The 27,492-nt window shown below is 38.7% G+C and overlaps 2 protein-coding genes and 1 long non-coding RNA gene across 16 annotated transcripts; all 3 read right to left on the bottom strand.

The window, feature by feature from the left end:
* Positions 1-2,249: 2,249 nt before the first annotated feature.
* On the bottom strand, positions 2,250-9,623 carry LOC109140241 (uncharacterized). Of its 4 annotated transcripts, none has more exons than XM_027288582.1 (6): positions 9,492-9,623; positions 8,130-8,450; positions 7,721-7,912; positions 3,481-3,579; positions 3,144-3,181; positions 2,250-2,582 (listed from the first exon to the last, which is right to left on the bottom strand). In XM_027288582.1, the coding sequence occupies exons 1-6, from the start codon at positions 9,529-9,531 to the stop codon at positions 2,457-2,459; spliced, it is 816 nt and encodes a 271-aa protein (XP_027144383.1). In that variant the 5' UTR covers positions 9,532-9,623; the 3' UTR covers positions 2,250-2,456. The 4 variants fall into 4 exon arrangements, with proteins under 4 accessions (XP_027144383.1, XP_027144385.1, XP_027144382.1 ...); XM_027288584.1 differs by having other exon boundaries at positions 2,250-2,561; XM_027288581.1 differs by lacking the exons at positions 2,250-2,582; positions 3,144-3,181; positions 3,481-3,579 and adding exons at positions 6,332-7,002; positions 7,098-7,135; positions 7,280-7,378.
* Positions 9,624-10,390: 767 nt separating this feature from the next.
* LOC104928364 (uncharacterized) lies at positions 10,391-27,479 on the bottom strand. 11 transcript variants are annotated; one of them, XR_003463835.1, is made up of 16 exons: positions 25,983-27,479; positions 24,929-25,252; positions 24,674-24,784; positions 24,516-24,578; positions 24,144-24,242; positions 23,584-23,962; positions 21,856-23,420; positions 20,722-21,138; positions 17,070-17,390; positions 16,676-16,852; positions 16,413-16,511; positions 14,953-14,990; positions 14,696-14,857; positions 13,509-14,207; positions 12,149-12,469; positions 11,808-11,930 (listed from the first exon to the last, which is right to left on the bottom strand). XR_003463835.1 is itself a non-coding variant. In XM_027288577.1 (14 exons), the coding sequence occupies exons 7-14, from the start codon at positions 21,986-21,988 to the stop codon at positions 10,936-10,938; spliced, it is 1,311 nt and encodes a 436-aa protein (XP_027144378.1). In that variant the 5' UTR covers positions 21,989-23,420; positions 23,931-23,962; positions 24,144-24,242; positions 24,516-24,578; positions 24,674-24,784; positions 24,929-25,252; positions 25,983-27,479; the 3' UTR covers positions 10,391-10,935. The 11 variants fall into 11 exon arrangements, 3 of the variants coding, with proteins under 3 accessions (XP_027144378.1, XP_027144377.1, XP_027144376.1); XR_003463834.1 differs by having other exon boundaries at positions 23,931-23,962; XR_003463838.1 differs by having other exon boundaries at positions 14,696-14,836; positions 23,931-23,962.
* Positions 19,331-20,358, bottom strand: LOC113747733 (uncharacterized). The gene is made up of 3 exons (XR_003463843.1): positions 20,279-20,358; positions 20,097-20,134; positions 19,331-20,001 (listed from the first exon to the last, which is right to left on the bottom strand). It is a non-coding gene; the product is annotated as an uncharacterized LOC113747733 (long non-coding RNA).
* Positions 27,480-27,492: the final 13 nt, after the last annotated feature.

Below are 27,492 nucleotides of genomic sequence, written 5' to 3'. Positions count from 1 at the left end.
TAAAAAAAAATTCTGCCTTTTTTTCCCTTCAAAATAAAGTTCTCTCAAAATCCGGACTTCCCCAAAAATCAGACTTCTCAAAGTTCTGATGTATTTTTCCAAAAATTCTGATGCATTTTTTAAAAAATTCTGACATTTTTTCTAAAAATTCTGATGGATTTTTCAAAAAATTCTGATGTATTTTTCCAAAAATTCTGATGTATTTTTCCAAAAATTGTGATGTATTTTTCTAAAAATTCTGATGTATTTTTCTAAAAATTCTGACTTTTTTTCTAAAGATTCTGACTTTTTTTCTAAGAATTCTGACGTTTTTTTTCTCTAAAAATTCAGACTATTTTTCAAAAAATACTGCCTTTTTTTCCTCAAAATAAAGTTCTCTCAAAATCCGGACTTCCCCAAAAATCAGACTTCTCAAAGTTCTGATGTATTTTTCTAAAAATTCTGATGTATTTTTCTACAAATTCTGATGTATTTTTTTTTAATTCTGACTATTTTTCTAATAATTCTGACTTTTTTTCTAAGAATTGTGACTTTTTTTTCTTTAAAAATTCAGACTATTTTTCAAAAAATTCTGCCTTTTTTTCCTCAAAATAGAGTTCTCTCAAAATCCAGACTTCCTGCAAAAATCAGACTTTTCAAAATTTTGACTTTTTTTTCTAAAAACTCTGATATATTTTTCTAAAAATTCTGATGTATTTTTCTAAAAATTTGATGTATTTTTCTAAAAATTATGACTTCTTTCTAAAAATTATGACTATTTCTGAAAAAAAAATCTGACTTTTTTCCCTCAAAATAGGGTACTTTCCAAATCCTTCCCCAAAAAATCTGGCTTCTCAAAGAGTTTTTTTCCCTCACAATTCTGATGTATTTTTCAAAAAATTATAACGTTTTTTTCTCAAAATAGAGTTCTCTCAAAATCCGGACTTCCCAAAATTCTGACTTTTTTTCTAAAAGTTCTGATGTAATGTTCTAAAAATTATGATTTTTTTTCTAAAAATTATGACTATTTCTTTAAAAAATGACTTTTTTCCTCAAAATAGAGGAAACTGACTTTTCAAAATTCTGACCTTTTTTCTAAAATCTCTGATATATTTTTCTAAAAATTCTGGTGTATTTTTCTAAAAATTATGACTTCTTTCTAAAAATTCCGACTATTTCTGAAAAAAAAATCTGACTTTTTTCCCCCTCAAAATAGAGTTCTCTCAAAATCCGGACTTCCCCAAAAATCCTCAAAATAGAGTTCTCTCAAAATCCGGACTTCCCCAAAAATCAGACTTTTCTTCTAAAAATTCTGACTTTTTTTCTAAAAATTCTGATGTATTTTTCAAAAAATTCTGACTTTTTTTTTTTCTAAAAATTCAGACTATTTTTCAAAAACTTCTGCGTTTTTTTCCCCTCAAAATAGAGTTCTCTCAAAATACGGACTTCTCAAAATTCTGTTTTTTTTTTTTGTCATATTTTTATGATGATATAAATTATTAATTATAAAAAAATGAAATAAAATGAAGAAAAGTCTGAATTTTAAGAAATGAAGTCAGATTTTTGAGAAAAAAACAAAACAGAAAAAAAGAATTCTGAGAAAAAATATGTCCTGCATCCATTTGCAAGGTTTTCTTAATTAATCTCTCAACCACTTGCCTTGGCAGCTGCCACGGCAGGCATTGTCTCTGTACATGTGAAATCAGGTTTTGGAGGTCAGTGGCAGCTGCCCCAGGTGTGAGTCAGGTGTGCTGTTATGCTGATTTGAGCACGTTCTAAACATCTAGGTGACCAATCAGGTTGCTCAGTCGGATTCTACTTGTTGCATAATCTGCCAATAAAAATCAGCCTTCCGCAACTCTTTTTTTTTCCCTCCTCCGATCTACATTGATTGATCTTATAAGTGACTAAAACTTCAATCCATGTAATAACTGCAGGAGGACCTTTACAAAAGTCAGTTTAATCTGTTCCAAAAAAAAAGAGTTTTATTTTTGGATAAAAAGCTTTATTTTGTTCTCACGGAAACAGATAATTTGTGTAACATAAAGCATGATAAGAGGGTGAACTACAACAAAGTTTTTTATCTATAGAGGTCAGACGAACCAAAAAAATCTGCATTAAAAAACAATAAAAAACATTTAAACCCGTATATTGACTTTTTGTAGAACAGTTCTCTGTAGCTAATTTCCCCGTTCATGACAACTGTACTGAGGGTGAATTTATATACAACTCACCTGTTCACATTATATTAAGGCTTAAAGCTATGCAGAATTAAGATGGCGTACACTTTGACTGACAGGTGGGTGTCAGCACAGGTGTCTTGTTTGAGCAGCCAGGCTTCATTCAGCCCACGTCAGCAGCTTTGAAGCTACTGCTGATGAACATTAACAGTCGAGTACAGAGGAGCTGAAGCGTGTTCGGCGTGGCGGTCGTCTGAGCTCGCTGCAGCCTGAAGCACAGAGTAGACGGTGTCGTCTTCAGTCTGAGCCTTCAGCTGCATTTGGTTTGGTGTATTTGGCGTGAGCGTAAACTGTAGATATTTCTACAGGAGGAGATCTGCTCTGTCTGTCCTCCTCTCTGATCTCCTCATACACTGGGTCGACCTGCAGAAAGACAACAGGGGTTTGGCTTGTATGAATATCAAATCAAATCAAATCTGATTTTATTTGTATAGCCCAAAGTCACAAAGTACATTTCCTCTGAGGGCTTTCCAATCTGTACAGGGAGTGACATCCTCTGTCCTTAGACCCTCGGTTCAAGTGAGGAAAAACTTGCCCACAAAAACCTTTAACAGGGAAAAAAGGTGGAAGAAACCTCAGGAAGAGCCACAGAGGAGGGATCCCTCTCCCAGGACAGACAGACGTGCAATGGATGTCACGTGTACAGGACAAATCAACACAAACATATTGTACAATTACAATGAATGATAAAATGATTACAGTAGCAGTGGAACCTGTGATAGAGAGACACAGAGACACAGATGGTGAGAGAGAGAGAGGGGAAAGAGAGTTTTTAGTAAAGGGAGATGTGACTGCATCTTCAACCAATACAGTGCCTGACTAGGCATAACCCGGAAAGAGACAGACAGACACAGACAGAGAAAGAGAGAGCTGAAGTCACAAACACTAATGACGCTGAGATGTCCCTAATTTACTCAAACTCACCTCTGTGACATTGACGTACTCTGTTTCCTCAGGAGGTCCTGAAAAACATCAATTCAGAAGATTAGGTCCACTGTTCCAGGAGGCTGCTCATAGACGCCGTGTTCTCTCAATATCACCTGACAGTGTAGTTTGTTTGTACTTCACTCTGCTCCACTCTTAAATCTGAGGCAGTACTTTCTACCATAACATAAAAAATCATTAATAGTCATCTTTTTTATAATGGTGCTCATCAGTAAACAAACTTTACTTTTCAAAGTTACGGTCACATTAAACTTGATGTGTTAACACACCAAAGGCTGGTTTTGTTTGTGTCTGTGTGTGTTTCCTGTATTCTCACCTTTGGGTTTACAGTCCGTCTTCCTGCAGTATATCAGCACAGCTGCTGATGATATGAAGATCATGATGACCAGAGTCAGACGCACATACAGCAGCGTATCTGTGTTTTTTTGAACAGTAGAACAAGTTTGTTTCCAACTTCCCGTTTCATTATAAAATACAGTTTATCTGTGAGAATAACTGGTACAGTGTAGTGTCGTCAAACTAATTGATAGGTTGTCTTTGTGCTGTTTCAATTAAATGTGAGATTTCAATGTTGTCAATCATCATATATTATTTTAAATGACATTTTATGCAATTTGCCAACTTTTCTGGAAACCTGGTTGTAGATTCTGACTGAATGTGACAAACATATTGCATGATATTGACTGGTTTATATGTGTGTCATCACTCAGCTGTGATTGGAGCCCTGACATGAACAATCAGACACAAAAAACTCTGACTCGTCTGAGTTCAGATATTTTACAGATGAAAAGGAGCATTTATCAGTGTTCACCATGATCAAAATATGCAGCTCTAACTATAATTGTTGGACTAAACATCAGCAGCCATCAGTGAACAGTTCATTTCATGACTCTCAGTAGAAACTCACCATCTTCAACTCTGAGCTCAAACTCCTCGGTTGATTCTGGAAAAAGTTTTCTGCCCAAAACACATCTGTACTTCCCCGAGTCAGACTTGGTCAGGTTTGTGATGCTCACATACAGAACTGTTTTAGATGTAGTCCTTCCTGATGCATATTCAATGCTGTATCTGTCATACAGACCTTTGTCCTTCTCTGTTTCAATGAGACTGATGTTTTCTTTATAGAGGGCCTTCCAGCGTCTAAATAAAATGAATTTGCACCCATGTGTGATGTTTCCTCTCTCCTTTCCTGTAATAACGGTGATCCCCTCGGTGATGAGACCAGTGTTTCCAGCTGTTGAAAAGATGAACACTCAGTAGTTATTATCTGTACTTCCTGTAAGATGTTGCAGTTTGATTTGTTTCACATTTACAGACCAGTTACCATTTCCTGAATACCTTTTACATGGCCCCATAGAGAACTGGGGTTTTCCCCGATTGGTTTAAATATTTATATTAAATGTGCCATTTGACATTTATTTAGATTAATGAATAATATTTTATTTCTGACTCACTGAAACCTCTTAAAGGATCGGTGTGTGTGGTTTAGTGTCATCTAGTGGTGTAGTTGCTGATTGCAACCACCTCAGCTCACTCTCTCCTTTCTAGCATGTAGAACAAACTACGGAGGCCACGAAATGATCAAAAAATCTGACAGGTGACGACATGGTGGACTCTGTGGAAGAGGACCTGCAGTATCTGGGGATCACGTTTAAATTTAGTTTGATCAAATTCTCTCGTTTTAAAATGACGATTGTCTCTAAGTGTGAAATGAGGTTTTGAAAGTCTTCCTTATATCTGCAGCGGTCTGTTTGTTACCAAGGCTGCTAACACTTCACTGCTGCAGTTCCTCTTTTGGAGCTGGTTCAAATAAACGATAAAAAATAAAATTGTTTTCTCTCTTTAGCTCTATGAAAGTTTAAACAAACTGCAATTTAACCAAAGTAAGACACACTGACGTCTCTGCTACTCTGTAAAATATGTAACTAATAATAACTTAATCCATATCTATGAGCTAAATCTATGACATCAGTAGTTTCCTGTGCTGTGAAACCGTCTCAGGTAGAGTCAGGCTGAAACAAACAAAACTGTACAAATGCAACAAAAAGCAACAATAAAACTATGAAACAAGTACAGAAGAACAAAAGCTGGTTGCAGATTGTCTGTCTTTGGATTTTGAGTCATTAACTACATTTTAATATTTTAACTACAATTTTACATTTTAGTCCACTGTTAAACATAATGTTACATGTGACAAACTACAATAAATAAAGAAAAATAACATAATGAAGAGAGAGGATGATACAAATAGAAGCAGAGTGTACTCACAGAGGAAGAAGAAGCAGATCAAAGTGTGACAGATGTTCATGTTTGAGCCTCTGGTGGTTTTAGACTGCCTCTCTTCTTTCCTAACTGGTAAACCAGGAACTTCTCTAAATGATGGAGTCCCTCCTCCAAACCACACACACTCAACCCTCCTCCCATTTTCATGACTCTGTCTTTACACTGCAGGCTCAGTTATCAGGCTTGTTTGTAACTTAAAGTTTGGAGACATTTGTAGAACTCATGGATTAAAGCAAAAAAAAAAAAATAAAATAAAATAAAAATATATATTTTGACTGTTTTTTTCAAGCTGCAGTCAAGTCATATTCCACATTTGAAATTTATGAAACATGTCACAGGTTACATTACTCAACACCTGCTAAAGAAATTAGATATACAACCCCACTCCGCTCATAACCATGTATGCAGCCATCAAGCCAACACTTCTTCTTCTCATCATCATAATCATTCATTATAATAATTAATGTTTCCAGTGAGCCTCTTATCATTTAACAGAAAAATACATCCAACAAACAGCACCAGGACTGAATAACAATAAGAGCAACTTCTGCAGCCTTGTGACAAGTTTCAGTGTGATGGTGAGCTCTCAGCTTTCTATGGAAGCACATTTCTGCCAGTACAAAACATTTCAGCATTCAGGTACAATCAGGCTACATTCATGATTTTGTACAGTCATACTAACCAAAAAACTTCTTATTGATTATCATTATAAAGTTTCAGGGCATTCCTGTAACCATGGGACCTCATGGTGCCGGAGGAGAAGCCGGATTCTACTTGTTGTAAAATCTGCCAATAAAAATCAGCCATCCGCAACTCTTTTTTAAAAAGAAAACAGGAAAGGAAGTGAATCCAGAGATGAAGAAAAGTAAACATCACACAGGCTGAGTTTTATTTCTGGACAAAAAGTTTTATTTTGTTCTCACGGAAACAGATAATTTGTGTAACATAAAGCATGATAAGAGGGTGAACTACAACAAAGTTTTTTATCTATAGAGGTCAGACGAACCAAAAAGATCTGCATTAAAAAACAATAAAACACATTTAAACCCGTATATTGACTTTTTGTAGAACAGTTCTCTGTAGCTAATTTCCCCGTTCATGACAACTGTACTGAGGGTGAATTTATATACAACTCACCTGTTCACATTATATTAAGGCTTAAAGCTATGCAGAGTTAAAATGGAGTACACTTTGATTGACAGGTGGGTGTCAGCACAGGTGTCTTGTTTGAGCAGCCAGGCTTCATTCAGCCCACGTCAGCAGCTTTGAAGCTACTGCTGATGAACATTAACAGTCGAGTACAGAGGAGCTGAAGCGTGTTCGGCGTGGCGGTCGTCTGAGCTCGCTGCAGCCTGAAGCACAGAGTAGACGGTGTTATCTGCATCACCACGGGGGGCGCTGTTGAGCGGGGCAGCTGCTCGAGTCGTCTTCAGTCTGTGCCTTCAGCTGCATTTGGTTTGGTGTATTTGGCGTGGGCGTAAACTGTAGATATTTCTACAGGAGGAGATCTGCTCTGTCTGTCCTCCTCTCTGATCTCCTCATACACTCGGTCGGCCTGCAGAAAGACAACAGGGGTTTGGCTTGTATGAATATCATCTGCAGTCACAAACACTAATGACGCTGAGATGTCCCTAATTTACTCAAACTCACCTCTGTGACATTGACATACTCTGCTTCCTGAGGAGGTCCTGAAAAACATCAATTCAGAAGATTAGGTCCACTGTTACAGGAGGCTGCTCATAGACGCCTTTTCAAAGTTACGGTCAAATTAAACTTGATGTGTCAACACACCAAAGGCTGGTTTTGTTTGTGTGTGTTTCCTGTATTCTCACCTTTGGGTTTACAGTCCGTCTTCCTGCAGTATATCAGCACAGCTGCTGATGATATGAAGATCATGATGACCAGAGTCAGACGCACATACAGCAGCGTACCTGTGTTTTTTTGAGCAGTAGAACAAGTTTGTTTACAACTTCCTGTTTCATTATAAAATACAGTTTATCTGTTAGAATAACTGGTACAGTGTAGTGTCGTCAAACTAATTGATAGGTTGTCTTTGTGCTGTTTTTAATTAAATGTTGTCAATGTTGTCAATCATCATATATTATTTCAAATGACATTTTACGCAATTTGCCAACTTTTCTGGAAACCTGGTTGTAGATTCTGACTGAAAAATGACAAACATATTGCATGATATTGACTGGTTTATATGTGTGTCATCACTCAGCTGTGATTGGAGCCCTGACATGAACAATCAAGGATGATGACTGATGTACCTGGACGTGCAGCTGGTGTCTGTGTTGATGAAGGTGTGGAGCTTCCTGAACTGGAGGTTAGACTCTGTGTTGATGAAGGTGTGGAGCTTCCTGAACTGGAGGTTAGACTCTGTGTTGATGAAGGTGTGGAGGTTGATGGGACTGATGTTGGAAAAGGTTCAGGAGTCCAGTTTGGTTTCAGAGTGTTTGGAGCTGTGAAACATGAAAAGAAACAAAAAGAAAGAATCAGACACAAAAAACTCTGACTCGTCTGAGTTCAGATATTTTACAGATGAAGTGTTGGTTTTAAAAAGGAGCATTTATCAGTGTTCACCATGATGAAAATATGCAGCTCTAACTATAATTGTTGGACTAAACATCAGCAGCCGTCAGTGAACAGTTCATTTCATGACTCTCAGTAGAAACTCACCATCTTCAACTCTGAGCACAAACTCCTCGGTTGATTCTATAAAATAATCTCTTTTCAAAACACATCTGTACTTCCCAGCGTCAGACTTGGTCAGGTTTGTGATGCTCACATACAGAGATGAAGTTAATGTTGCTGGTTTATATTCAATGCTGTATCTGCCACGCTGATCTTTGTCCTTCTGTGTTTCAATGAGAATGTCGTTTTCTTTATAGAAGGCCCTCCGACTTGCAATGGAATAGAATTTGCACTCATGTGTGATGTTTCCTCCCTCCTTTCCTGTAATAACGGTGATCCCCTCGGTGATGAGACCAGTGTTTCCAGCTGTTGAAAAGATGAACAGTCAGTAGTTATTATCTGTACTTCCTGTAAGATGTTGCAGTCTGATTTGTTTCACATTTACAGACCAGTTACCATTTCCTAAATACCTTTTACATGGCCCCATAGAGAACTGGGGTTTTCCCCGATTGGTTTAAATATTTATATTAAATGTGCCATTTGACTATTTTATTTATATTAATGAATAATATTTTATTTCTGACTCACTGAAACCTCTTAAAGGATCGGTGTGTGTGGTTTAGTGTCATCTAGTGGTGTAGTTGCTGATTGCAAACACCTCAGCTCACTCTCACAATCAAAAAATCTGACAGGTGATGACATGGTGGACTCTGTGGAAGAGGACCTGCAGCATCTGGAGATCACGTTTAAATTTAGTTTGATCAAATTCTCTCGTGTGAAAATGACGATTGTCTCTGTACGTGTGAAATGAGGTTTTGAAAGTCTTCCTTATATCTGCAGCGGTCTGTTTGTTACCAAGGCTGCTAACACTTCACTGCTGCAGTTCCTCTTTTGGAGCTGGTTCAAATAAACGATAAAAAAAAAAGTTTTCTCTCTTTAGCTCTATGAAAGTTTAAACAAAATGCAATTTAACCAAAGTAAGACACACTGACGTCTCTGCTACTCTATAAAATATGTAACTAATAATAACTTCATCCATATCTATGAGCTCTACAACATCAGTGGTTTCCTGTGTTGTGAAACCGTCTCAGCTACAGTCAGGCTGAAACAAACAAAACTGTACAAATGCAACAAAAAGCAACAATAAAACTATGAAACAAGTACAGAAGAACAAAAGCTGGTTGCAGATTGTCTGTCTTTAGATTTTGAGTCATTAACTACATTTTAAAGTGACTCATCTCATTAATTTCATCGTGTTTGACCACACAAAGCAACAACATGTCAGACATGGACAGACACAGAGTCCACTGTTAAACATAATGCTACAAAGTGACAAACTACAATAAATAAAGAAAAATAACATAATGAAGAGAGAGGATGATACAAATAGAAGCAGAGTGTACTCACAGAGGAAGAAGAAGCAGATCAAAGTGTGACGGACGTTCATGTTTGAGCCTCTGGTGGTTTTAGACTGCCTCTCTTCTTTCCTAACTGGTAAACCAGGAACTTCTCTAAATGATGGAGTCCCTCCTCCAAACCACACACACTCAACCCTCCTCCCATTTTCATGACTCTGTCTTTACACTGCAGGCTCAGTTATCAGGCTTGTTTGTAACTTAAAGTTTGGAGACATTTGTAGAACTCATGGATTAAAGCAAAAAAAAAAAAATAAAATAAAATAAAAATATATATTTTGACTGTTTTTTTCAAGCTGCAGTCAAGTCATATTCCACATTTGAAATTTATGAAACATGTCACAGGTTACATTACTCAACACCTGCTAAAGAAATTAGATATACAACCCCACTCCGCTCATAACCATGTATGCAGCCATCAAGCCAACACTTCTTCTTCTCATCATCATAATCATTCATTATAATAATTAATGTTTCCAGTGAGCCTCTTATCATTTAACAGAAAAATACATCCAACAAACAGCACCAGGACTGAATAACAATAAGAGCAACTTCTGCAGCCTTGTGACAAGTTTCAGTGTGATGGTGAGCTCTCAGCTTTCTATGGAAGCACATTTCTGCCAGTACAAAACATTTCAGCATTCAGGTACAATCAGGCTACATTCATGATTTTGTACAGTCATACTAACCAAAAAACTTCTTATTGATTATCATTATAAAGTTTCAGGGCATTCCTGTAACCATGGGACCTCATGGTGCCGGAGGAGAAGCCGGATTCTACTTGTTGTAAAATCTGCCAATAAAAATCAGCCATCCGCAACTCTTTTTTAAAAAGAAAACAGGAAAGGAAGTGAATCCAGAGATGAAGAAAAGTAAACATCACACAGGCTGAGTTTTATTTCTGGACAAAAAGTTTTATTTTGTTCTCACGGAAACAGATAATTTGTGTAACATAAAGCATGATAAGAGGGTGAACTACAACAAAGTTTTTTATCTATAGAGGTCAGACGAACCAAAAAGATCTGCATTAAAAAACAATAAAACACATTTAAACCCGTATATTGACTTTTTGTAGAACAGTTCTCTGTAGCTAATTTCCCCGTTCATGACAACTGTACTGAGGGTGAATTTATATACAACTCACCTGTTCACATTATATTAAGGCTTAAAGCTATGCAGAGTTAAAATGGAGTACACTTTGATTGACAGGTGGGTGTCAGCACAGGTGTCTTGTTTGAGCAGCCAGGCTTCATTCAGCCCACGTCAGCAGCTTTGAAGCTACTGCTGATGAACATTAACAGTCGAGTACAGAGGAGCTGAAGCGTGTTTGGCGTGGCGGTCGTCTGAGCTCGCTGCAGCCTGAAGCACAGAGTAGACGGTGTTATCTGCATCACCACGGGGGGCGCTGTTGAGCGGGGCAGCTGCTCGAGTCGTCTTCAGTCTGTGCCTTCAGCTGCATTTGGTTTGGTGTATTTGGCGTGGGCGTAAACTGTAGATATTTCTACAGGAGGAGATCTGCTCTGTCTGTCCTCCTCTCTGATCTCCTCATACACTCGGCCGGCCTGCAGAAAGACAACAGGGGTTTGGCTTGTATGAATATCATCTGCAGTCACAAACACTAATGACGCTGAGATGTCCCTAATTTACTCAAACTCACCTCTGTGACATTGACATACTCTGTTTCCTGAGGAGGTCCTGAAAAACATCAATTCAGAAGATTAGGTCCACTGTTACAGGAGGCTGCTCATAGACGCCTTTTCAAAGTTACGGTCACATTAAACTTGATGTGTCAACACACCAAAGGCTGGTTTTGTTTGTGTGTGTTTCCTGTATTCTCACCTTTGGGTTTACAGTCCGTCTTCCTGCAGTATATCAGCACAGCTGCTGATGATATGAAGATCATGATGACCAGAGTCAGACGCACATACAGCAGCGTACCTGTGTTTTTTTGAGCAGTAGAACAAGTTTGTTTCCAACTTCCTGTTTCATTATAAAATACAGTTTATCTGTGAGAATAACTGGTACAGTGTAGTGTCGTCAAACTAATTGATAGGTTGTCTTTGTGCTGTTTTTAATTAAATGTGAGATTTTAATGTTGTCAATCATCATATATTGTTTCAAATGACATTTTATGCAATTTGCCAACTTTTCTGGAAACCTGGTTGTAGATTCTGACTGAAAAATGACAAACATATTGCATGATATTGACTGGTTTATATGTGTGTCATCACTCAGCTGTGATTAGAGCCCTGACATGAACAATCAAGGATGATGACTGATGTACCTGGACGTGCAGCTGGTGTCTGTGTTGATGAAGGTGTGGAGCTTCCTGAACTGGAGGTTAGACTCTGTGTTGATGTTGGTGTGGAGGTTGATGGCACTGATGTTGGAAAAGGTTCAGGAGTCCAGTTTGGTTTCAGAGTGTTTGGAGCTGTGAAACATGAAAAGAAACAAAAAGAAAGAATCAGACACAAAAAAACTCTGACTCGTCTGAGTTCAGATATTTTACAGATGAAGTGTTGGTTTTAAAAAGGAGCATTTATCAGTGTTCACCATGATGAAAATATGCAGCTCTAACTATATTTGTTGGACTAAACATCAGCAGCCATCAGTGAACAGTTCATTTCATGACTCTCAGTAGAAACTCACCATCTTCAACTCTGAGCACAAACTCCTCGGTTGATTCTATAAAATAATCTCTTTTCAAAACACATCTGTACTTCCCAGCGTCAGACTTGGTCAGGTTTGTGATGCTCACATACAGAGATGAAGTTATTGTTACTGGTTTATATTCAATGCTGTATCTGCCACGCTGATCTTTGTCCTTCTGTGTTTCAATGAGAATGTCGTTTTCTTTATAGAAGGCCCTCCGACTTGCAATGGAATAGAATTTGCACCCATGTCTGATGTTTCCTCCCTCCTTTCCTGTAATAACGGTGATCCCCTCGGTGATGAGACCAGTGTTTCCAGCTGTTGAAAAGATGAACACTCAGTAGTTAGTATCTGTACTTCCTGTAAGATGTTACAGTCTGTTTGTTTCACACTTACAGACCAGTTACCATTTCCTGAATACCTTTTACATGGCCCCATAGAAAACTGGAGTTTACCCCGATTGGTTTAAATATTTATATTAAATGTGCCATTTGACATTTATTTATATTAATGAATAATATTTTATTTCTGACTCACTGAAACCTCTTAAAGGATCGGTGTGTGTGGTTTAGTGTCATCTAGTGGTGTAGTTGCTGATTGCAAACACCTCAGCTCACTCTCACAATCAAAAAATCTGACAGGTGATGACATGGTGGACTCTGTGGAAGAGGACCTGCAGCATCTGGAGATCACGTTTAAATTTAGTTTGATCAAATTCTCTCGTGTGAAAATGACGATTGTCTCTGTACGTGTGAAATGAGGTTTTGAAAGTCTTCCTTATATCTGCAGCGGTCTGTTTGTCACCAAGGCTGCTAACACTTCACTGCTGCAGTTCATCTTTTGGAGCTGGTTCAAATAAATGATAAAAAAAAAATGTTTTCTCTCTTTAGCTCTATTAAAGTTTAAACAAACTGCAATTTAACCAAAGTAAGACACACTGACGTCTCTGCTACTCTGTAAAATATGTAACTAATAATAACTTAATCCATATCTATGAGCTCTACAACATCAGTGGTTTCCTGTGTTGTGAAACCGTCTCAGCTACAGTCAGGCTGAAACAAACAAAACTGTACAAATGCAACAAAAAGCAACAATAAAACTATGAAACAAGTACAGAAGAACAAAAGCTGGTTGCAGATTGTCTGTCTTTAGATTTTGAGTCATTAACTACATTTTAAAGTGACTCATCTCATTAATTTCATCGTGTTTGACCACACAAAGCAACAACATGTCAGACATGGACGGACACAGAGTCCACTGTTAAACATAATGCTACAAAGTGACAAACTACAATAAATAAAGAAAAATAACATAATGAAGAGAGAGGATGATACAAATAGAAGCAGAGTGTACTCACAGAGGAAGAAGAAGCAGATCAAAGTGTGACGGACGTTCATGTTTGAGCCTCTGGTGGTTTTAGACTGCCTCTCTTCTTTCTTCACTGGTAAACCAGGAACTTCTCTAAATGATGGAGTCCCTCCTCCAAACCACACACACTCAACCCTCCTCCCATTTTCATGACATATGTAGAACTGCAGTAGGAAGAGCTTTGAACAACCTTTTTAAATATTTAGTTTTATTTCTTTTTTAAGAAAACAGATAATTTGTGTACATGAAGTATGACAAGAGGGTGAACTACGAAAAGTCATCAACATCTCTTCTTGTCTGTACAAGAGGTCAAAAAAATAAAAAACATTTAAAAACTATATATTTACTCATTTTTCCATGCTGGATAACTGGCGGATAAGTTATGCAGAGTTAAGATGGCGTACACTTTGATTGACAGGTGGGTGTCAGCACAGGTGTCTTGTTTGAGCAGCCAGGCTTCATTCAGCCCACGTCAGCAGCTTTGAAGCTACTGCTGATGAACATTAACAGTCGAGTACAGAGGAGCTGAAGCGTGTTCGGCGTGGCGGTCGTCTGAGCTCGCTGCAGCCTGAAGCACAGAGTAGACGGTGTTATCTGCATCGCCACGGGGGGCGCTGTTGAGCGGGGCAGTTGCACCGTTGGACAAATCCACCACAGAGTAGGTGAGTTTACTCGAGTCGTCTTCAGTCTGGAAGAAAACAAACAGAGGTCAAAGGTTATCACTTACTGACTGACTCAGGTGAGTCCTAAACCATCTCTTAATTATGCTGCTATAGGCTCAGTCATCGAGCCATATGGCAATAGTACAAGTCAAAAATGTGTTGCACTCCACCAAGGTTGTCCCTTGTCTTGGATTGTGTTTGTGATATTCACTGTCAGGATCTCAGGGCAGCTGGGGAGAGGAGTGTGTCCGGTTTCTGAACCTAAGAATTGCGTCTCTGCTTTTTTGCAGATGATGAGGTTCTGTTGGCTTCATCACACTGTGACCTTCGGCATGCACTGGGGCAGTTTGCAGCCGAGTTTGTAAGTGGGCTGGATGTTCTCTGTAGGAAAACGGTGGAATGCTCCCTCCAGGTTGGGAGTGAGTAACTGCCCTAACCAAAGGAGTTTGAGTATCTTGCAGACATTGTACGAGACCGTTGACCACAGACAAATCTGACCACAGTTTTTACTCACGTCCATCTGAGAGCTGACTGCATTGACCGAGCTGTAGTCATCTGTGCCTTCAGCTGCATTTGGTTTGGTGTATTTGGCGTGAGCGTAAACTGTAGATATTTCTACAGGAGGAGATCTGCTCTGTCTGTCCTCCTCTCTGATCTCCTCATACACTGGGTCGGCCTGCAGAAAGACAACAGGGGTTTGGCTTGTATGAATATCATCTGCAGTCACAAACACTAATGACGCTGAGATGTCCCTAATTTACTCAAACTCACCTCTGTGACATTGACGTACTCTGTTTCCTGAGGAGGTCCTGAAAAACATCAATTCAGAAGATTAGGTCCACTGTTCCAGGAGGCTGCTCATAGACGCCGTGTTCTCTCAATATCACCTGACAGTGTAGTTTGTTTGTACTTCACTCTGCTCCACTCTTAAAACAAGAGCAGAACCAGTAAGTCGGCACGGCAACGCATCAGTGTCGACTTAAAATGACAATTAGTTTCAGGCAGATACGATGGTCTCTTGTGGTTGGTTAGAGAAGATTGAATCTTCCTCTTGGTCCAGCACCATCTTATCTAAAAGAGCTCGTAGTACCTTACTACCCCTCTAGAACACTGCGCTCTCAGGACGCTGGGTTCCTTGTGGTTCCTATAGTTTCCAAAAGTAGATTGGGAGACAGAGCTTTCAGCTATCAGGCTCCTCTTCTGTGGAACAAACTACCATTCTGGGTTCAGGAGGCAGACATGATCATCATTTTTAGGAGTAGACTTAAGACTTTCCTTTTTGATAGAGCTTATAGTTAGGGCTGGCTCAGGTCATCCCTTAGTTATGCTGCTGTAGGATTAGACTGCCGGGGGACTCCTCCTCCCTCCCCTCTCCTCTCTCTCGCTGTCTCTTTCAGGGTTATGCCTACTCAGACACAGTATTGGTTGAAGATGCAGTCACATCTCCCTTTACTGAAATCTCTCTCTCTCTCTCTCTCTCTCTCTCTCTCTCTCTCTCTCTCTCTCTCTCTCTCACCACCTGTAAACATTCATGTCTCATTAATGCATGTTACTAACTAAACTTCTTCCCTGGAGTTTCTGTGCTCTGTCGTCCAGCAGGTTCTCGTGGATCGTGGCTGCTGCTGTGATCCTGCACGACGCCCACTACGCATATTATTACTGTCATTATTGCTGCCATATCTCCATTACAGTTTATAGTTAGTTGATGATTTGCTGCTGCTGTGCATCTGTGTCTCTCCATCACAGGTTCCACTGCTACTGTAATCATTTTATCAATCATTGTAATTCATTGTCATTCATTGGAGGGATCCCTCCTCTGTGGCTCTTCCTGAGGTTTCTTCCACCCTTTTTCCCTGTTAAAGGTTTTTTTATTGGGCAGGTTTTTCCTCACTTGAACCGAGGGTCTAAGGACAGAGGGTGTCACTCCCTGTACAGATTGTAAAGCCCTCAGAGGCAAATGTACTTTGTGACTTTGGGCTATACAAATAAAATTTGATTTGATTTGACTTGACTCTCAAAAAGCTTCAAAAATCTTGATGAACATGAAACTTCCATGGATGAAACATGCACAATACAAAGAGTCTGTTTGCAGTTTGGGTGTCATGTCAACACTTATACAGTCATCTTTTCTTGTAATGCTGTTCCCTAGTGAACAAAGTTTACTTTTCAAAGTTAAGGTCAAATGAAACTTCATGTGTTAAAAAACCAAAGACTGTTTCCTGTATTCTCACCTTTGGGTTTACTGGCCTTCTTTCTGCAGTATATCAGCACAGCTGCTGATAACATGAAGATCATGATGACCAGAGTCAGACCCACATACAGCAGCGTATCTGTGGAAACCATTAAAATCATTCTTTAGAACAAAAACATGTAAACAAATAAAGAATCTGAGTTTCACACAGACAAGCGTAGACATCCATGTATTTACATATGTACAGCACATGAATTTACTATAACACACAAGAAACAGTTTTGTTAAATTATGCAAATGTACCTTGACCTGCATCTGTCTGTTGCTGCTGAGACTGGTGGGTGGTTTTAGGAGAGACTGATGAAGGTGTGGAGCTTCCTGAGCTGGAGGTTAGACTCTGGGTTGTTGTTGGTGTGGAGGTTGATGGGACTGATGTTGGAAAAGGTTCAGGAGTCCAGTTTGGTTTCAGAGTGTTTGGAGCTGTGAAACATGAAAAGAAACAAAAAGAAAGAATCAGACACAAAAAACTCTGACTCGTCTGAGTTCAGATATTTTACAGATGAAGTGTTGGTTTTAAAAAGGAGCATTTATCAGTGTTCACCATGATGAAAATATGCAGCTCTAACTATAATTGTTGGACTAAACATCAGCAGCCGTCAGTGAACAGTTCATTTCATGACTCTCAGTAGAAACTCACCATCTTCAACTCTGAGCACAAACTCCTCGGTTGATTCTATAAAATAATCTCTTTTCAAAACACATCTGTACTTCCCAGCGTCAGACTTGGTCAGGTTTGTGATGCTCACATACAGAGATGAAGTTAATGTTGCTGGTTTATATTCAATGCTGTATCTGCCACGCTGAGCTTTGTCCTTCTGTGTTTCAATGAGAATGTCGTTTTCTTTATAGAAGGCCCTCCGACTTGCAATGGAATAGAATTTGCACTCATGTGTGATGTTTCCTCCCTCCTTTCCTGTAATAACGGTGATCCCCTCGGTGATGAGACCAGTGTTTCCAGCTGTTGAAAAGATGAACAGTCAGTAGTTATTATCTGTACTTCCTGTAAGATGTTGCAGTCTGATTTGTTTCACATTTACAGACCAGTTACCATTTCCTAAATACCTTTTACATGGCCCCATAGAGAACTGGGGTTTTCCCCGATTGGTTTAAATATTTATATTAAATGTGCCATTTGACTATTTTATTTATATTAATGAATAATATTATATTTCTGACTCACTGAAACCTCTTAAAGGATCGGTGTGTGTGGTTTAGTGTCATCTAGTGGTGTAGTTGCTGATTGCAAACACCTCAGCTCACTCTCACAATCAAAAAATCTGACAGGTGATGACATGGTGGACTCTGTGGAAGAGGACCTGCAGCATCTGGAGATCACGTTTAAATTTAGTTTGATCAAATTCTCTCGTGTGAAAATGACGATTGTCTCTGTACGTGTGAAATGAGGTTTTGAAAGTCTTCCTTATATCTGCAGCGGTCTGTTTGTTACCAAGGCTGCTAACACTTCACTGCTGCAGTTCCTCTTTTGGAGCTGGTTCAAATAAACGATAAAAAAAAAAGTTTTCTCTCTTTAGCTCTATGAAAGTTTAAACAAAATGCAATTTAACCAAAGTAAGACACACTGACGTCTCTGCTACTCTATAAAATATGTAACTAATAATAACTTCATCCATATCTATGAGCTCTACAACATCAGTGGTTTCCTGTGTTGTGAAACCGTCTCAGCTACAGTCAGGCTGAAACAAACAAAACTGTACAAATGCAACAAAAAGCAACAATAAAACTATGAAACAAGTACAGAAGAACAAAAGCTGGTTGCAGATTGTCTGTCTTTAGATTTTGAGTCATTAACTACATTTTAAAGTGACTCATCTCATTAATTTCATCGTGTTTGACCACACAAAGCAACAACATGTCAGACATGGACAGACACAGAGTCCACTGTTAAACATAATGCTACAAAGTGACAAACTACAATAAATAAAGAAAAATAACATAATGAAGAGAGAGGATGATACAAATAGAAGCAGAGTGTACTCACAGAGGAAGAAGAAGCAGATCAAAGTGTGACGGACGTTCATGTTTGAGCCTCTGGTGGTTTTAGACTGCCTCTCTTCTTTCCTAACTGGTAAACCAGGAACTTCTCTAAATGATGGAGTCCCTCCTCCAAACCACACACACTCAACCCTCCTCCCCTTTTCATGACTCTGTCTTTACACTGCAGGCTCAGTTATCAGGCTTGTTTGTAACTTAAAGTTTGGAGACATTTGTAGAACTCATGGATTAAAGCAAAAAAAAAAAAATAAAATAAAATAAAAATATATATTTTGACTGTTTTTTTCAAGCTGCAGTCAAGTCATATTCCACATTTGAAATTTATGAAACATGTCACAGGTTACATTACTCAACACCTGCTAAAGAAATTAGATATACAACCCCACTCCGCTCATAACCATGTATGCAGCCATCAAGCCAACACTTCTTCTTCTCATCATCATAATCATTCATTATAATAATTAATGTTTCCAGTGAGCCTCTTATCATTTAACAGAAAAATACATCCAACAAACAGCACCAGGACTGAATAACAATAAGAGCAACTTCTGCAGCCTTGTGACAAGTTTCAGTGTGATGGTGAGCTCTCAGCTTTCTATGGAAGCACATTTCTGCCAGTACAAAACATTTCAGCATTCAGGTACAATCAGGCTACATTCATGATTTTGTACAGTCATACTAACCAAAAAACTTCTTATTGATTATCATTATAAAGTTTCAGGGCATTCCTGTAACCATGGGACCTCATGGTGCCGGAGGAGAAGCCGGATTCTACTTGTTGTAAAATCTGCCAATAAAAATCAGCCATCCGCAACTCTTTTTTAAAAAGAAAACAGGAAAGGAAGTGAATCCAGAGATGAAGAAAAGTAAACATCACACAGGCTGAGTTTTATTTCTGGACAAAAAGTTTTATTTTGTTCTCACGGAAACAGATAATTTGTGTAACATAAAGCATGATAAGAGGGTGAACTACAACAAAGTTTTTTATCTATAGAGGTCAGACGAACCAAAAAGATCTGCATTAAAAAACAATAAAACACATTTAAACCCGTATATTGACTTTTTGTAGAACAGTTCTCTGTAGCTAATTTCCCCGTTCATGACAACTGTACTGAGGGTGAATTTATATACAACTCACCTGTTCACATTATATTAAGGCTTAAAGCTATGCAGAGTTAAAATGGAGTACACTTTGATTGACAGGTGGGTGTCAGCACAGGTGTCTTGTTTGAGCAGCCAGGCTTCATTCAGCCCACGTCAGCAGCTTTGAAGCTACTGCTGATGAACATTAACAGTCGAGTACAGAGGAGCTGAAGCGTGTTCGGCGTGGCGGTCGTCTGAGCTCGCTGCAGCCTGAAGCACAGAGTAGACGGTGTTATCTGCATCACCACGGGGGGCGCTGTTGAGCGGGGCAGCTGCTCGAGTCGTCTTCAGTCTGTGCCTTCAGCTGCATTTGGTTTGGTGTATTTGGCGTGGGCGTAAACTGTAGATATTTCTACAGGAGGAGATCTGCTCTGTCTGTCCTCCTCTCTGATCTCCTCATACACTCGGTCGGCCTGCAGAAAGACAACAGGGGTTTGGCTTGTATGAATATCATCTGGAGTCACAAACACTAATGACACTGAGATGTCCCTAATTTACTCAAACTCACCTCTGTGACATTGACGTACTCTGCTTCCTGAGGAGGTCCTGAAAAACATCAATTCAGAAGATTAGGTCCACTGTTACAGGAGGCTGCTCATAGACGCCTTTTCAAAGTTACGGTCAAATTAAACTTGATGTGTCAACACACCAAAGGCTGGTTTTGTTTGTGTGTGTTTCCTGTATTCTCACCTTTGGGTTTACAGTCCGTCTTCCTGCAGTATATCAGCACAGCTGCTGATGATATGAAGATCATGATGACCAGAGTCAGACGCACATACAGCAGCGTACCTGTGTTTTTTTGAGCAGTAGAACAAGTTTGTTTCCAACTTCCTGTTTCATTATAAAATACAGTTTATCTGTGAGAATAACTGGTACAGTGTAGTGTCGTCAAACTAATTGATAGGATGTCTTAGTGCTGTTTTCAATTAAATGTTGTCAATGTTGTCAATCATCATATGTTGTTTCTAATTACATTTTACATTACATTTGCCAACTTTTCTGGAAACCTGGTTGTAGATTCTGACTGAAAAATGACAAACATATTGCATGATATTGACTGGTTTATATGTGTGTCATCACTCAGCTGTGATTGGAGCCCTGACATGAACAATCAAGGATGATGACTGATGTACCTGGACGTGCAGCTGGTGTCTGTGTTGATGAAGGTGTGGAGCTTCCTGAACTGGAGGTTAGAGTCTGTGTTGATGTCGGGGTGTTGATGTCGTCTTCAACTCTGAGCTCAAACTCCTCGGTTGAATTTGGAAGCCACATAGGGCCCAAAACACATCTGTACCTCCCAGAGTCAGACTTGGTCAGGTTTGTGATGCTCACATACAGAACTGTTTTAGATATAATCCTTCCTGGTGCATAATTAATGCTGTATCTGCCACACTGAGCTCTGTTCTCAAATGTTTCAATGAGGCTGCTGTTTTCTTTATAGAGGGCCTTCCAGCGTCCAAATAAAATGAATTTGCACTCATGTGTGATGTTTCCTCCCTCCTTTCCTGTAATAATGGGCATCGCCGCGTTGATGATTCCAGTGTTTGCAGCTGTTTAAAAGATGAAGAACACATTTACAGATCCACAGGGTCAGTCTGTGACTGAGTGGAAACTATTTAATCTGACAGAAAAAAAAATGTATTGAATGATTTCAGTAATTGTGAAGTCAAGAGACAAGAGGAAAAAAGAATGACACAGAAAGAACTGGAGTTTCTGCTGATATCTAAGTTCATTCAGAGGCTGAGCTCAACACCAACACAGACAGTCAGTGTGTCTGTTGATGGCTAACTTACTGCTAACATCTGTACAAAGTCTGCTAACAGTGGCTGCAGTTCATCTCTTGGAGCCGGTTCAAATAAAATCATAAAATTGTTTCAGTTCTACGAAGGTAAAGACGGTTTTGGCAAACGTAAAGTAAGATGCACTGACGTCTCTACTGCTCTGAAAAACATTTAACACCTTTTTGAAATCTATGTGATCAGTAGTTTCCTGTGTCATGATGATGAAAGCTACAGTCAAGTTGAAACCACCTCTAGATTTTTAAGGACATACTGCAAATGAACCACATTTTAAAGTCATATCATTGATCTTATCATGCTTCGACAACATGTTGGTTTCTCTCACGACATAAAAATCAAGCAAGACTGATATGAGATGTGTTAAACCGCTGTTAAACATAATGCTACAAAGTGACAAACTACAATAAATAAAGAAAAATAACATAATGAAGAGAGAGGATGATACAAATAGAAGCAGAGTGTACTCACAGAGGAAGAAGAAGCAGATCAAAGTGTGACGGACGTTCATGTTTGAGCCTCTGGTGGTTTTAGACAGCCTCTCTTCTTTCTTCACTGGTAAACCAGGAACTTCTCTAAATGATTGAGCCCCTCCCCTTTTCATGACTCTGTCTTTACACTGCAGGCTCAGTTATCAGGCTTGTTTGTAACTTAAAGGAACAATGTGCATCTTTATGTGTGACGCACTGATATCTAGAGGTTAAAACTGGTACTGCAACCCAAATTCAAAGTGTTGCAGAGTTGCCAGATTGAAGACACTGAACCTTCACAAGCACAGGATGAGTATAACACAGTTTATTTCATGAACCTACCTCTGAGTCTGACTTCAGTCTGTTTAATTTGTGCCTGTTTGTTATCATAAGTAAACATTACTTATGATTGTTTCAAAGCGGTAATGTTCAGCACAAATAAACTCCCCTATGGATGCAAGTAGAAGAAACATTGTTTACAACAATAATGTTGTGGAGGTTGTCGTGTTTTTGACAACTTCTGAGAAAAAAAACAACAAAAAAAAAAAAAACAGGTGATACAGAGTCCCCATGAGTCACAGCATCCGTCTCTGTCTCCCACAGTTAGAGACAGGTATGGGCGGTAAGTCTTACGGTGACTTTGTCAGTTTGCACTATGCACTATTGAATCTAACATGAACTCCATTGATGCATTTTGTTTGCTTGCATGGCTATGCAACGCAGTGTTTGCATCTGATTTGTTTCATATCTGGCAATGTGGAACTGTCTGGACTGTAAGGCCGATTTACAAAAGAGAACATACTGGCTGTAGTACTGTACTGTCAGGAAGCCAGCATTTAAGTTGAGCATGTTTCCTTCATCTCTGATGACATAGCATGGTCATTTTATGATTTAATACAGTAAATATCTGACATATTGTTTCTTTAAAATTTTATTTCATTAATAATTCATTCCTGTCATATATCTGTATCTTTAAAAAAAAGTTAAAAAGGGAGTTCTTGTACTCAGAAAGAATGAAAACGAATGAACTTCACTTTAGAAAATTATTTTTAAACACAGCATGGTCAGTTTTTATTTTGTTCTTAAGAAAACAGAAAACTTGTGTAATATAAAGCTCAGTGAGAGGCCATCAGGATTAAAAATGTTCACTTTTTTTCCACTGGTGGGAAAATTAGTAAATAAAAATGTTTTTAAAGGGTTGTTTGGTGTTACAACATTTCCAGCTGCACTATCACTTTCTAAATGTGGTCACACACATGGCAAGGTGGCACATTAGAAGCTTCCATAAAACAACCGACTACTGTTGTGTGTGAAATGAGAAAAAAAAAAGAGAGAGAAGCGCAACTTCTCTTTTTAACAGATTTTCGTGTCAAACTACTCTGTGCACATTCGGCATTGACAGCGTTGAAGATACTGCCTACGGTAAATAACAGTCGAGTACAGAGGAGATGAAGCGTGGTCGGCAGCCTGAGGTACAGAGTAGACGACATTATCTGCGTAGCCAAGCTCGCTGTTGAGCGAGGAAGCCACCGCAAAGTAGGTGACTTTACTCCATTCGGCTTCAGTCTGGAAGAAAACAAAGAGGCGGGGTTTATTTATTCTGTATACTTCAGCAAGTTTGTTGTTAAATGATGAATTCCAAGCTCAGCTATGAATATAAATATTTATTACTACATAACGCCCAGTTTGTTAGCCGTGCTGTGTGCTGGAGGAGTGCTAGTGTTTGTACCACAGGTGGTTTGGTTTAGAGGGATGCTGACAGGGAACAGAGCCGGTGTCATGCCAGAACCAGAGCTGGCCAGCGGCAATGTGACTGGGCTCAGCAGCCTCTATGCACATAATGGCAGAGGTGAGGAAGCTAAAAAGAGAAAAGTAGAGAGGGACAGAGCAAGAAGCCACCAGACAAGAGTAAATCTGGGTCATTGGTGACAGTTGGGCGTCTGTCTTTCTGTATTCTCTAGAATGGCAATACATTTCTCAGAAACATGATTTAAACAGGGTGTTTGGTTTGTATGAATATCAGCTGATGTCATGAACACTATTAAAGCTCAATGTCCCAAATTTAGTCAAACTCACCTCTGTGTCATTCACAGTCTCCACAGGAGGTTCTGAAAAACATCAGGAGATTAGGTTCACCGTTAAAACAACTCGTCAAAGAGACTCACTACATCTGAAGAACTGTATAAAGATGAGGTTAATTTGAGTTTGGGTTTGACAGGTGAAATATATGTACGTAAGTTCTAGATGTTCAGCTGTCTTTGTTGTGCGTTGTGTTTTCTGGAGCCTCACCTTTGGATTCACAGGCCATCTTACTGAACGATATCAGCACAGCTGCTGATAATACGAAGATCATGACAACTGGAGTCAGACGCACATACAGCTGCATATCTAAGCAGTAGAACAAGTTTGTTTCACACTTCCAGGTTCCTTATAAAATATGGTGTACTGTATGTGGGAGAGTAACTGGAATCGTGAAAGACAAGAAGTCCAGACATGCAGTGTTGTCAAACCAATACTGCCATAAACCATTAAATCATTTCATCCACACTTTCACTACTTTTAATACTTAAACAAAGTTTCAACATTAAGTTATCTTTGTGCTCTTTCCAGGTAAATATGGTGTTTCAATGTTTTCAATCATCATATTTGGTTTCTACTTACATTTGATGCAGCTTGCCAACTTTTCTGGAAATGTAGTTGTAGATTCTGACTGAAAAATACTTCCTGCAGGACAAATACATATCCTGCTATTGATTAATTTACATGTGTCATCACATTGGAGCACTGACATGAAAAATCAAGGACGATGACTGGTGTACCTGGACGTGTAGCAGGTGTCAATATTGTTGTTTGTATGGAGGTTGATGAAGGTGTGGAGCTTTCTGAACTACGGCTTAAACTCTGTGTTGTTGGTTTCAGAGTGGTTGGAGCTGTAAGATAAATAATAATAAAAAAAAGAAAAAAGAATCAGATACTGAAGAATTCTGTTGTAAAAATTCATTGAAATATAGAAAATCACTACAAAATATAGATGAACTGTTGACTAAACATCAGCAAACTGATCAGAAACTCACCATCTTCAACTCTGATCTCAAACTTATCGGTTGATTCATCAAACCATCTGCCCAAAACACATTTGTACTGCCCTGAGTCAGACTTGATCAGGTTTGTGATGCTCACATACAGAACTGGAGGTAGTACACTGGTTCCTGGTGTATATCTAATACTGTATCTGCCACGCTGAGCTGTGTCCTCATATGTTTCAATGAGGACGCTGTCTTTTTTATAGAGCGCCCTTTTCCTTCCAGAGAAAATGAATTTGCACTGATGTCTGATGTTTCCTCCCTCCTGCACGGTAATAATGGGGATCCCCTCAGTGATGAGACTAGTGTTTCCACCTGTTGAAAAGATGGACACTCAATAGTTATTATCTGTACTTCCTGTAAGATGTTGCAGTCTGATTTGTTTCACAGGGTCATACTGGGAGCTGCCCAGTTCAACCAGTCTGTGACTGAGAGGCAACAGAAACAGATTTTAATTTAATAATTAACAATAATTAAACATGTGGAAACCTTACTGTGTGACAAGAGAGGCACTGGACGAAAATCAGAGAGCACATTCCATTTAACGCTGATTGACTTTGGTTTAAATATATAAAATAAATGGAACATTTGATTTTTTTAGATTTTATTTTCATCTGTGACCTCCTGAAACCGCTTAAAGGACAAGTCAGCCAAGAGCCACCAACACTTCTTGTGCTAAAAATATACGCCTTTGATGAACCTACAACATCAGTAGTTTCCTGTGTTATGAAACCGTCTCAGCTACAGTCAGGTTGAAACGAACAAAACTGTACAAATGCAACAAAAAGCAACAATAAAACTATGAAACAGGTACAGAAGAACAAAAGCTGGTTACAGATTGTCTGTCTTTAGATTTTGAGTCATTAACTACATATTAAAGTGAGTCATCGTGTTTGACCACACTAAGCAACATGTCAGACACGGACAGATACAGAGTCTACTGTTAAACATAATGCTACAAAGTTAAGTGACAAACTACAATAAATAAAGAAAAATAACATAATAAAGAGAGAGGATGATACAAATAGAAGCAGAGTGTACTCACAGAGGAAGAAGAAGCAGATTAAAGTGTGACGGACGTTCATGTTTGAGCCTCTGGTGGTTTTAGACTGCCTCTCTTCTTTCTTCACTGGTAAACCAGGAACTTCTCTAAATGATGGAGCCCCTCCTCCAAACATGACTCTGTTTTTACACTGCAGGCTCAGTTATCAGGTTTGTAACTTAAAGCTGCATTAATGTCACGTTTGTAAAAGTTTGTGTGACAGCAGCGTGTCTCTACACATTTTTGCTCCATTCCTATATGTCAGATTAATCTGTTTAAATTAAACTTTATCACGTCATAAAAAAAGAAAAAAGGAAAAAACAGTGTTTGTGATACTGAAGCATATAAGCAAGTCTTTAAAAAATATATTTTGGGACACTGCACAGACTGATTTAAATTTTATTTTGGAACTTGAACTTGAAACACAATAAGAAAAAAAAACCAAAAGCAATATTTTGTCTATCCACAAGGTCAGAAAAAAAAAAAAGAAAACCTACATTAAAAAAACATTTTAATACCTATATGTTAACAGTTCCTCAAACGTCCATTTGAAGCTGGCCCCATAAGCCATAAGTCCCCATGTTCAAATGTCCAACTTCACAGCAGAAATAAACATGTTCACAGCCTGGTACAAAACAAGTGGTCACACATTTAAAGTCAAAATAAATATGTGTTTTGAGTTTGTCAGACTAAAGAAGAAAGTGTTATTAACCACCCAGCCAAATTTGAATGATTAAAAATAACGCTAAGTATAGGATAAGTATTTGAATAATTATTTAAGTTGATATCTGAAAAAAGATTGTTGTTAATTATGATAAAAAAAAGGGTTATTTACATTATTTACAGGTGAACAGTTCATATTAATAAGTTAGTACTTAATTAATTTCACTTAAAAATGTGTGGATGTTTTTAGGTTTAAAAATTGCACATGTAACCTTTAGGAGGATGAGTTTGTGCGCGTGGTTGACGTAAAGCAGGCAGTCAGGTCAGTGTCATGGAGTAGAGACACAGTTTTCTGACCTCTCTCTTTGCTCTTTACTTCACCTTTAGACTCTGCATTTTTGCTGTCTTTGGCTCTTGCCTTTTTTATTTTCATAATGCTGGACTATTGTATTTTGCCTTATTTTTCGGAGGAAAGGAGGAAGGAATCGTCTGGAGTTTTTTTTTTGTCGTTCAAGTGGATAACAAGGGAGGAGAGCGTCAAGCTTCACTGATTAGGAACCTACAATACGTTTATGAAATCTCTGTGTCTGTCTGTCTCTGTCCAACTGTACATAAGTCATATATCTCAGTGAAACGCTATAACGCGGTTCACTTTTCACGGACTCGCTGTTTCGCAGATTTTTTTTGTGTAATTTTGCATGCTTTTTTTTTTACAGCGCATTGTGTTCTGCGTCCTTAACTGGCTAAGGGTGAACCGCGTGTGTTCTGTGTCCTGATTAACTAAGGGAGTACTGTACAAAATGTGTGTAAAAAGGTGTATAAAAGTGTGTGGTTAGGGGTTTTACAGCCT

This window comes from Larimichthys crocea, chromosome XV (genome assembly GCF_000972845.2).
Source record: "Larimichthys crocea isolate SSNF chromosome XV, L_crocea_2.0, whole genome shotgun sequence".
NCBI lineage: Eukaryota > Metazoa > Chordata > Actinopteri > Sciaenidae > Larimichthys > Larimichthys crocea.
The sequence above is the reverse complement of the archived record's forward strand: the minus strand, read 5'-3'. Positions and strand labels throughout refer to the sequence as shown.